Raw genomic sequence first — 12244 nt, forward strand, 5'->3', positions numbered from 1 at the left:
GAGGATTACTTGAAGATAAATAATAATTAGCTATAAATAGCAACATTTTGATACGTAGTTACCTGTATCTTATGAAGACTAAACCACACACCAGAAGATGAGAAGACAACGACATTTTGGTCCATCCTGAACCATTATCAAGTCGATCACAATCGACTTGATAATGGTCCAGGACGGACCGAAACGTCGTCTCCTCATCTTCTGGTGTGTGATTTAGTCTTCAAATCTTCAGCCATGTTATTGTGACTCATCGTCTGCACCTGTATCTTATTTCCAGTTTGAGAGAAAATATTTACCGCATTTGCCGACATATCACACACAACTAATTTACAATGATATTTAGTGTAAAAAATTAATAAAAATTGTATGTAGTATGTTTTATAATACATTTATTGAAAGTGATTTTTCAAGTGGGTTTGTAGGGAAGAAGACATGATTTTGTGCATGTGAAATACAATATATATTTGATGGGTGGTCAACAAAAAAAACATGGATCCTATCCATAGGCAAATATGGTACATTGGCAAAGGGCAAGACACCACATACTGCCTTTCTTTTCTTATTTCAACTCAATATCTAATGCAGCAATAAAATATCTGAGATTATAAATAATCTATCCAGCTTGAGGTTACCAAGCTACACCTGTTAACATTAATTAGTTAGATGTTGAGAACAAGTCACAGGCCAAATCAGGTGAACAAACTTTTATCTTCACGCAATCTGATTAACGTTAGTAGCAAATTATTATTATTTCCGTATGACTGACAAACTCACCAGATCTACTAAGGCTAAGTAAATGAAGACTCCGGCGGTGAAGGAATAAATCCAAGGTGAAGCCGTGGGAATGGAACCCAAGAGAACTCCCATGATAACTCCGGCTAAGCTGAAGACCCACAGCATCGCCATCATCTTCACAGCCTGTATCTGATCCATACCCATCTCAAATAGCAAGGCAAAATCTCCTGTTGAAAGCACATCAGTTTATTAGAAGTGGATTTTGCTTGAGAGTAATTATTCCTACTAGGATATTTGCTTAACAGAATGGCAGCAAATTTTAGCACATGTGTGAAGAATTTCTTTGAAGGAATTTATAGAAATATGGCAGATCAGTAACATGTTGAAGAAATCTTGCAACAAATACAAAGTTATACAGTGTATGGAATAAAAAAATGCAAGAGATAATCAACAAGCAAAAAAATATTAAGAAATACATCATTAGTACACTAATTATATACCAGATGGACAGTACAAGTGACAATACACAGTCTGAAAATACAACTGATAATTAGCAACAGTAAAAAACATTTTTTTAGGCATTTTAATACCAATGAATGTACAGATATATAAATGAGAGGTAAACAGAAAATTGAAGCCATAAAAATAGCAGTAACTAACATTTAAAAAAAATACATAATAACAACATGGTTGGAAACTTTGCACACTAAAAACTTGCATTCAACACACCACTGCAGTAACCCACAAAGAAAGCAAGGCAACAATGACCATGCTTTCCAGAGCTAGTACCCTGCCAACTTGAGACCACACACTGATAAAAAAAAAAATACTGGCAAAGATATTTAAAATACAAAATAAAATGCAGAATCCAATTCAGAACAAGAGGCTTTAAATAGCAAGACCGCAAAACCCCTCAGGAGTTGGGACTGCCAAACTATGGAAAACAAGTGAACACCACACGAGCCACAGCCCGCTGGGCCGCCTCATCTCAAAAATGCACTGGTGCTTTGAAGAGAAAGCAACGTCAAAACTGATTCCACAAAGGTTGTTGAAATATTAATAGTCACAAAGGCAAAGGCCATAGGAAATAGGGCCATCACAGTGCTTGACAGGACAGAGGCAAGCAGGATCTCACCAGAGCAAAAAAAAAAAAAAAGAGCAGCCCTACCTACAGAGGAGAAAAAACTCTGGCCACTGTAACCTGCAGTCAGATATGGAACTGACAGGAAATCCAAAACAACCTAACCTAGAATGTAAACAAGACATAAAAAACACAGGGACAAGGGAAGTGAGCCACCTGGCTGCCATTCAGGCAGGTAGGCATGCCAGGCATGAAAGAAGCATCTTGAATGAACAAACTTCACCCCAACCATAAACATCTAGTGGGAAAAGATGTAGGCACCCACAGAAAAGAACAATCACTTATGCGACTCCAGTGCTAAAAAGAGCAAAGCCTCAGAGCTGCACTAGGAACAGCATCAGGCATAACTGCAACACAAGTACTGTACCTGGCTACCTACTGCACTTTCTATCAACTGGGCTTACAGCAAAAAGCACATTCTGTGTGCTACCTGGAAGCAAAGTGACTCAAGAGGAGTCAGTTCACAGAGGAACCCAAACCTCTCAGACAAGTTATTTTTGATGGAGCACTGACAATGCAAGTTGACTACCAAAGAAGCGAATCCTGGCTCATGATCGGAGTGAAAAAGAAATTTTACATAGTGTACACGAGATGCTTCGAGAAAAGCAGGATTCCATAGGTAAGCAAGTGTTATCATCCAGGATCTGAGACAAGTTGCTTCAAATAGTGCTTGGTGAATCACACAGTAGCAAGGTACCTTGCTACACACCTCGACGCCCCGAATCAACGCATAAGATAACTGCAAGGTAAGGCAGCATTTGTGATAGTGAGCCTAACCCCCCAGGAGAGGTGAAAGAAGGACAGAGACTCGACAATCATATTCAGTTTATCTTCAGACAAACACATTTATCCAGGATTGAAGACTTGTCTCAACAAGTCAAGCCCAAACAAGTTGCAAAAAAAAAAAAAAAAGTTTAAGCGCACATTATGAAGAGTGCAGAGTGAGTGAACCCTAGGAAAGGCGTCACTGGCAAGCACAAAATGCCTTTTGCTTCCCAGATAGTGCTTTCTTGGTAAACCTTGTCGAACCAATCTAATACCATATCACATAATACATAAATTTTAATTCAATATAAAGATAATTTTTTTCACTGGCAACTATTAAGGCTTATCTTATCTTTCCTCTCTTGCACTTTCTCCAGCCCATTCTCACTGGGCTTATTGGAAGCTTTAAATAATGAAGGCCAAACACCCATATAGGCAAGAGTTAAACAAGAGCCCTTTGACATGCTGGTACATCAACAGCAGTTATCTTGATTAAGTTTGCATGAGAAGTGTTCATCCCTCAACTGCAAGACAAGTACTGTACCTGGCTACCTACTGCACTTTCTATCAACTGGGCTTACAGCAAAACAATTTGTTATGCTATTAATACTTACCAACTTTATGTGGAAGCTCATGGCACAAGACAGCAATAGAAGTTGCTACTCCGCCTGTTACACTAGTTCCATAGGCAGCTCCAATAGCCATGCCATCCAAAAATGTGTGCAGAGCATCACCTACCAATATCATGGCTCGAAGAGAATCCTTACGACCTAGATACAAGACAAAGACATGAAATGACGGCATGTAAATTGAATTAATATACAGTATTTTGTAATGAAATGATAGATAACAGATTGAGGATTGATGATTAAGCCACCCAAGAGGTGGCACAAACATGAGTAGGCCAAAACATAGATTAATATAGCATTTAAAGGAAACAATTCTTTAAATTAGACTTCAAAATGCCTTGAGTTATCTTGAGTTATCTTTAGATGATTTCGGGGCGTGGTGTCCCCACAGCAAGGTCCTCGACCAGGCCTCCTTTTTGTTACACACCCTCAGAAAGCAGCCCGTAGCAGCTGTCTAACTCCCAGGTACCTATTTATTTGCTAGGTAACAGGGGCATCAGGGTGAAAGAAACTCTGCCCATTTGTTTCCGTGTCTACCGGGGATCGAACCCGGAACCTCAGGACTACGAATCCAAAGCACTGTCCACTCAGCTGTCTGGCATATAACTGTTAAATGCCTTCAAATACCAATGATATCCAATACCAATGTTGCCTCATCCTCTCAAATATGAGTTGGAATGAGTTTACTCCAAACCTCCCAATTTTTTTCAGATAACACAGTAACACATAAGAAAATATTGAAGCCATGCACTGGGACTGAACCTACATCCCTGAACTTCTCAGGCACACATACTACCATAGTGGGGCGTAACTGAGGAGTTAAAGGATGCGGGTTCAATCACATCGTACGGCCTCAACACTTTCTCACGGATAGTAATCACATTCTTGTGACTTCATTGTATATTAGCTTATCTTTCCTCTCTTACACTTTCTATAAGGTGTATATAATATGCCTAAAAACAGCCACATAAATGTAATTGGTGTTTATTGTAAATATGGCTCTAAACTTCTCATGTTAACTTTAATTGGCTGACCCCAAATATTTAGCATCATTTAGCAGTGGCCTACATCTTCAGCTCTCATCTGAGGGGCCCAGAGTTTAATACCTGGGGTGGAAAGAAATGATTGAGCACATTTCTTTACACCTGATGCCACTGTTCACCTAGCAATAAAACAGGTACCCTGGAGGTTAGGCAAACCTCCAGGGTTAGGCAAATTCAAAAATAATAATTCATTGTGTCGGGGGACAGGAAGCCAGTGTATTCATACACATTAGGCTTATATCAAGGTCCCCCCTCCTCCCTCCCCCCAGGTCAACTTACCGACCCCACCCAGGATATAACCCCACAACAAGCTGACTAACTCCTGAGTACCTACTTACTGCTAGGTAAACAGAGGCATTAGGAGAAAGGAAATGTGCCCAACCATTTCTGTCCCGCCTGGGATTCGAACCCAGAATTCTCGATTGTAGGTTGAGAACAAACCCGACTGTACTACCGGGACCCGTTAAAAAACTACAACAGAAATGTTGTAGGTTGCATCCTGGGGAACGTCAATAGCTGGTCTAGGGGGACCTAAATAAGATTACATACAGGGGCTCCTGTCCCTGACAATGGGAATTATTTGTCAAGTAATGACGACAAAATTTGAAAAGAATCCGAACATAACTTTATGAAAAAGATAGATTATTTCCCTTCCATATGACTTTACTGTGAAATAACAAAATTCTTTCATGATTATTGCCTACACTTCATGTCTCTAACATTAGCCTGAGCACAATATCTAGCTAGAGGAGCGTACCTGTAACGTGAGAGTGTCCGTGATGAGAATGACCATGGTGACCAACATGATACTCCTGCAGGACCATGTTAAAGTTGCTGCTGTTTTGCCTTAAAACTTTGGGGCGGGTAGAGGTAGGTGTATTTAGTATAAGAGACAGTTCCCCGCCCTGCAAAATAAGTAAACTATTAGTATCTTGCATTTGTCTCTTTTTAATACCTTTTTAATAAAGAAAATATTAAAGAGAAAGGGAAAATAAAAAATGCAGGAAACCCCCCCATAAGTTTGTGAGTTTACATGTCTAAGAGACCCCTTGTGAAACTTACAAATATCTGTTTCATTGTTATAGATCATATGAAAAAAAAACTAAATTGGTTCTAGAGAGCTTGAAGAAGAAAGGCATTTATGCAGTTATTTGTATATTTCCTCCTCAATCCTTTCACTGCATTGCTATATTTTATGTTTGGTCCCACTCTGATGTTCAATGTAAACCATTTTAAATTACATTTCTAGTTCAAAATACCAGGTCTTTCCATTTATAACATTAAAAAATATTAGAGTATTAATTACAATGAAAAGCTTCCCAAGCATTTAAACTGGTACCACCAAGCCTTAGTTCCACAAACCTGGCCTCTTGAGACCCATCTCTGACCTAACAGATGTCAGAAACAGAATCTGCCTCACCCTACAGGGGAAAGGAAAGCAAGGAATCTCAGACCAATGACAAAACTAGGGGAACCAATCAGAAAGCATAGGTACAGCAAAACAAGCAACTTGAAGGATATTAGGCATCCCTAGGTAATCAAGGAAGACTATCCTTACCAAGAGGTAAATACCTTCACTGTGATGCACCTGACTGCCATGAGATAGTAGTCCAGATCACCTATGGTCTCAGCCAGCCTGCCCACTGGAGTCAGGCTGGAGTGAGGTCATTGCATTGGTGACTCCAGATCACACTCTGGAGTCCCCAATGCTAAACCTCATAGCCCCACAGGGAAGAAAGGAACAGGGTTGGGACAGGGAGCTACTGGGGGTCTCTGAGAAAATCTGAAAACTCAGAGCAGCCTTCCCCTAATCCAGCATCTGCGGACAAAAGTTGCCATCTGCCCAAAGAAAACAAAAGGTTGTCTGTTAGTCATGATGAAGCCAGCTCTTCATGTTAGGAAATGAAAATAGGATCTGTATGTAAAGATCACATCCAATTCAGACCTTCAAGACGTGCCAGTTTCATAGCAGGTACTGAAGCAAGTTGCACCCAGCCACACACGAAGGAAGATGAGATAATGGCCACCTGTGCATTGGGGGCAAAACCAGACCACAGACTGTCCTTGCATCAATACTCTCTCATCCTCATAGACATAAACGAAAACACAAATCACAGTTTCATGTCACCCTTGGCAGACTATACAAATATTAGAATATTCCCTCAGTAAAAGACTGAAAACTCGCCAAAATATACAAAAATGTCTTCCAATGGACAACGGAAAACAAAAATGACATTCAACAGAGATAAATTCCAGCTAGAGTACAGTACTTGGAAATGGAAAACAAAGAAACTAAAGGAGATACAAGATGCATTCATATCTCCTCATAGAGCAGAAATTATGTGCAAAGGATTTAGGAATACAGTAATGATGTCAGATGACCTAACGTTTAGTGAAAATACCGAGCAAATGTAGCATCAATTAGGAAAATAACAGGGGGTTGATTATGAGAACCTTTCAAGGCAGAAAAGATTGACGAAATACTGTAAAAGGAATGGACAGAGAACATATACTGCATGCACAGACAAACACCTAAATTACTGGGACCATCTCAAGCTCTTAAAATAACCTTACTGGCAAGAAGACGAAAGGTTATTTTGATAGCATAATACATACATGGAAGATACTTGAAGGTCAGCTCCCAAATATGCACAATATACTTATGAGCAGAAGATATGGTAGGAAACACACAATAGAGCTAGTGAAGAGTAGAGGTGCCATAGTCACAATCATGAGAACACTTCCAGCCTGAAAATCAAGAGGCCCCACAGCTTTTCAACCTCCTTCCACCAAGCATAAGAAACACTGTATTGCTGGAACAAAGGTGGATGTTTTTAACATGGAATTGGATAAATTCATACAGCAAGTGTTGGATCAGCTGGGTTGCAATATTATGTAGGCCCGCAGGCAGCTGCAAGCAACATCAATCTGACTGATGAAGTTATCACCAGACAAGCCTGATCCCAGGCTGAGTTTGGAAAGTAGAACTTACAAAACTGAATATAAGTAAATTATTGCAGGGATACTGAAGTAGATCCTTAGCAAAGTTCATAGTGCAAGATGGGTAATGGATGAGGCCTCTGGCTTTCCCTTAAGTTTGATGGCATCCTATGCTCTAATTGCCTAGAGTGGCAGTGTAGACACGTACAGTATGGTTGGTCCCCATTATTACACTGGTGAATGAAACATGTACTATACAATATATATAGTTTTTATGACCCTTCTTACTGTTTGGAATTTGTCTGAAGGCTACAACATGAGAAACATTTAAGTTATCCAATTAAAGCATACCTTTCTAGTTAGTTCCCTCCCCATTATCCTAGTCATTGGCTTTACACAACTTCAGAAAAATGCGATGAGGGAATATTGTAGACTTCAATCCACACTTGCCAGTAGTGACAGCAAAATACATTACATAAGAAAACCATACAAGAAATCAAGTACCATTTCTGATTTTTCTGCAGGAGTGGTAACTAATCTCTCTCTCTCTGCTGCATTAGATGCCAACTTTTCCTTTTCCATAGACTTCTCGATGCACGTAACTTCCGTCTCTTCAGGCATGGATGGTGGCACCTCCTCTTCTCCAAACCTGGGTCTCTCTAAGCCGTTGTTAGTGTTACCATTCGCATCACTACCTGGGCCGGAGCTACAGCCTTCAAAACAGTTCTGAGCATCCAGTGCTGAAAAATTAATTATCGGTAATATAATTATTTTCCACACGTTATACAGTTTTCAAAACATATCCTATGAGATGCAATTGATGATCACGAAGTACTGATCATTTGTATCCGGAAAATCCACATAGAAATGGGAAAGGAAGGTGAACGTTTCGGCCGATCAAATTCGGCTGATTTCCAACGTTTGATCGGCCGAAACATTCATCTCCCTTTCCCATTTCTCTGTGGATTTTCCACATCCTATAAGATATTTTTGGAAATGTCAAGCACAAATTCAACTAGATACATTTTGATTCTAGCCAATTAAATCCTGGGCCAGCATATCTCCAAATACAAAGTGACATAGTGACTGCATGGGATGTAATAATTACAAGAGGCTGTAATGTGTTTATCAATCACAAAAGTATATATATATATATATATAACTAGTAAAATTATGTTAGAAAGTATAATAAACTCAAACACCATAGTGAGTTTAGAGTGCATAATGAGTTCAGAGATTATAACCCCCAGTAGAAAGAAATACTTGATGAGTTCGGAAACTACAATAAGTTTTGAAAACTGACTAAATAATGATGAAATATGTGTAATGAGTTCAGAGAAGCTAATGAATCCAGGAAGTACAACACGCTAAATGGATAAAAGAACAGAGTATGATGTGTGTGCAGAGTGTAAGTAAAACAATGAATAATTAGTATAATGAATACAAGGAGTACAATGAATTTCAATTAGTACTCGGTATATATATATATATTGAGTTCAAGGATCATAATTGGTAAAAAATAGTTTTACTAAAAGTATAATGAGCAGCAAATAATGAGTACAGAAAACCTAATAAATACTATGTAGTATAATGAGTAAACATTGAGTACAATCCAAAACACAGTACTATACATACTCATGGTGCTTTCAGCATATATGAAGGAATTATGCTTGGAATGTTTAGACAGTTTTTCACCTATCTTGTCAATATTCTGACTCCCAGTATCCTCTGTAGTCGTTGCTGTCCCAACCGTTTCTTTATCTATATCTTCCTAGAAATAAATAATATTGTGAATAAATAGTGAGGCCGCGCAATAATGTTCAACGATATTGTGACTTTTGTTGTGCAATAAAACGTCATAATATGTTATACTCAAATTACACTACAACCTGTATATGCAAAATATTTGCAACAATGTATAATTTATTAGATTTTGTGTACATAGTTCTCATACAACTTAAATAAAAATGCAAGGTAAAGCAAACTATTGTTCCTGGTAAATGAATTTGAAAGGGGGCAATAACACCCTTTATAATCCTCCCACCAGTCTGCAAACTTTGCCCGTAGTTAATGTCTTGTGTTGCCTAGAGCGTCTGCTTAATTCTTCTAAAGAGCAGAGACAAAGTTTGCATGGTCCACTCCCTCATATTCATATCTATATCCCCTGATGATACAGTGGCTTAGCTGGTCTGTCTATAGCCCCAGGATACTGAGAAAATGTCAACCTCAGGTAATGTGTTTTAAAGGTCTTAATGACACCCTGATCTTTGGGCTGGATTAAGAAATTGGTGCGGGTGAAAAAAAAACATGACTAATGTATCATATCCATGGAGGTCAACAAAATATAACTCATCTCCCAGTTTGAATGCAACTTGGCTGCAAGTATTCGGCTTGAATTGTGATCTAAGTGGCATGAAATGTAAAGTGTGTGGCTAGAAAAGACTAGCCACACTCAGGTCAACTCACACAACACCATACTAGCTCTCATGCAGGTCCAATAACTCGTGCATGTGTGAATCACACCTCGGCACACTCACAATTTGGGTCTTAAAAAATAATATGCTCGTCTCAGAATACACGCTCTCCAAACCTTGCTCAAACTGAGTGATCATCGTATATAATGTATATAATTAATTATATCATATAAAAAGGTTTAAATACATTTACAATAAAAACTTTCAATACAAGTTATATTATTAACTCACCTTACTCTTTGTGAGGTCAACTGCAAGTTCATGGCTATGTCCATGAGCATGGCCATTTCCACAAAAGATATTGTGGAAGCGTTCCAAGAAAAGGAATAAAATTATTCCACCAAGTGCAGTGTAGCCATAAAATGCATGCAGTACATGGACATTGACACCTGCTGGAATGTCCATGCTTAATGCCTGGGGAAGAAATTATGAGCATTTAAGTGCACATACACTGCAAAGCTAATAAGAAAAATTACACAAAAGCCAAATTTCATGAAAGTTTCTTTCATTCTCAGGACATTTCACCTATAGTTTTAAAATGAAAACATGAATTTATAGTGAAGATACTAGTTACGTGTAAAATATAACTAGTGTTGTGATGTGATAACTGTAAGATGTATAACTAGTGTTGTGATGTGATAACTGGAAGATGTATAACTATGTTGTGATGTGATAACTGTAAGATGTCTTTTGATCAGTTTGTCATAAACTGTACAAGAGGGTTGTCCAATTACTCATATTACCTATATGGTAATACAGTACTGTACTATATATGGTAATTACTAACTACTGTAATTGACTGTATGGACACCAACAATACTGAAGATATGCCAATAAAATATAAAGTTATGAGCCAATCAAGATTTAAAGATGAAATAATACAAGAGCCAATGCTACAGGCCTCCCATAAGCCTATCATTGAAATTTAAACAAACAGAACTTTTGAAGTACAACTTCAGAGTTCTTCCTATGTACCAAAGTACATTTTCCGTAATGATGTGCTTTGATGGCATATTTGCTTTTTATACATACATTCATGTCCAAGTATCAACAGAAGGAATGGAAATGATCAAGAGTGGTACGTCATATTAAACATATACAGTACCGTACATTGTATGTATTTTTTTCATGGTACAGTAATTATTTTCACCATGAAATTTTCTTTATCACTTTACCACGATGACTCCTTATTGCCAAGACAATGATGTCACTACGGCTATTTCTTTTTATTTGTATCATTATCGTCTCGTGCGTTTTACTGTCTGTGCACTGGACTTTGCATGCTAAGGTAATCCCTTTTCCTTCAAACATTCTTACTCTAATGCAATCAAGTGGTCATTCTTCATTTTTGCAACAGCTGACCTAACAGACTTCTTCAGAAAAAAGCTAAAAGAAATTTGATTTAGTTGTTCCCCATCTGAAAAATTGACTACCAACTGATAAATTTTTTTAAAAATTTGTAAATACACTACTGCTTCCAATGTGATATGGTGTACAATTCTACATAATAAGTTGATACAATAATTTACAATGTTTGATATAATTTATATCAAACATTGTAAAATCAACATATCAAAAAGTTTGGTATAATAATCTACTAAATATGATATAAAAATTTGCTAAGTTTTATACAATATAATAATCTACAAAGTTTGATATAATCTAATAGACAATAGCAACCCTGAAAATAACATTACTAACATGAGGAAAGAGATGGATAATGGCATCTCCTGCTAACGTTCCCACAGCCAGGGCCATCAGGAACCGATTGACTCGGTCATAATGCTGGCCACGTTTCAATGCAGGGATCAGCATGGTGCAGGCCAGCCCTACAACGCCAATAACAATCATGCTCGTTACAGCACCGACCCAACTTTCTGCGAAGTTAAAACATAATATCTTAGTATGACACATGCTCAAAATAATGACATATATATTAGAAAACTTAGAAAACTACACTTAGGTAATTACACTTAGAAAACTACACTTAGGTAATTACACTTAGATAACTACACTTAGGTAATTACACTTAGATAACTACACTTAGGTAATTACACTTAGAAAACTACACTTAGGTAATTACACTTAGATAACTACACTTAGGTAATTACACTTAGAAAACTACACTTAGGTAATTACACTTAGATAACTACACTTAGGTAATTACACTTAGATAACTACACTTAGGTAATTACACTTAGATAACTACACTTAGGTAATTACACTTAGAAAACTACACTTAGGTAATTACACTTAGATAACTACACTTAGGTAATTACACTTAGATAACTACACTTAGGTAATTACACTTTGATAACTACACTTAGGTAATTACACTTAGATAACTACACTTAGGTAATTACACTTAGAAAACTACACTTAGGTAATTACACTTAGAAAACTACACTTAGGTAATTACACTTAGATAACTACACTTAGGTAATTACACTTAGATAACTACACTTAGGTAATTACACTTAGATAACTACACTCAGGTAATTACACTTAGATAACTAC

The 12244-nt window shown here is 37.6% G+C and overlaps 1 protein-coding gene across 1 annotated transcript in view; it reads right to left on the reverse strand.

Annotated features, from left to right (window-relative positions):
- Window positions 1-12244, reverse strand: part of LOC123774795 (zinc transporter foi) — a 54792-nt gene that overhangs the window by 8956 nt on the left and 33592 nt on the right. Inside the window, exons 4-10 of the mRNA XM_045769407.2 lie at window positions 11429-11604; window positions 9959-10141; window positions 8889-9024; window positions 7758-7993; window positions 5071-5218; window positions 3256-3411; window positions 775-962 (exon numbers count right to left, since the gene is read on the reverse strand). Coding sequence (XP_045625363.1) covers window positions 775-962; window positions 3256-3411; window positions 5071-5218; window positions 7758-7993; window positions 8889-9024; window positions 9959-10141; window positions 11429-11604 — 1223 coding nt within the window. The remainder of the gene's footprint in view (window positions 1-774; window positions 963-3255; window positions 3412-5070; window positions 5219-7757; window positions 7994-8888; window positions 9025-9958; window positions 10142-11428; window positions 11605-12244) is intronic.

This window comes from Procambarus clarkii, chromosome 68 (assembly GCF_040958095.1).
Source record: "Procambarus clarkii isolate CNS0578487 chromosome 68, FALCON_Pclarkii_2.0, whole genome shotgun sequence".
NCBI lineage: Eukaryota > Metazoa > Arthropoda > Malacostraca > Decapoda > Cambaridae > Procambarus > Procambarus clarkii.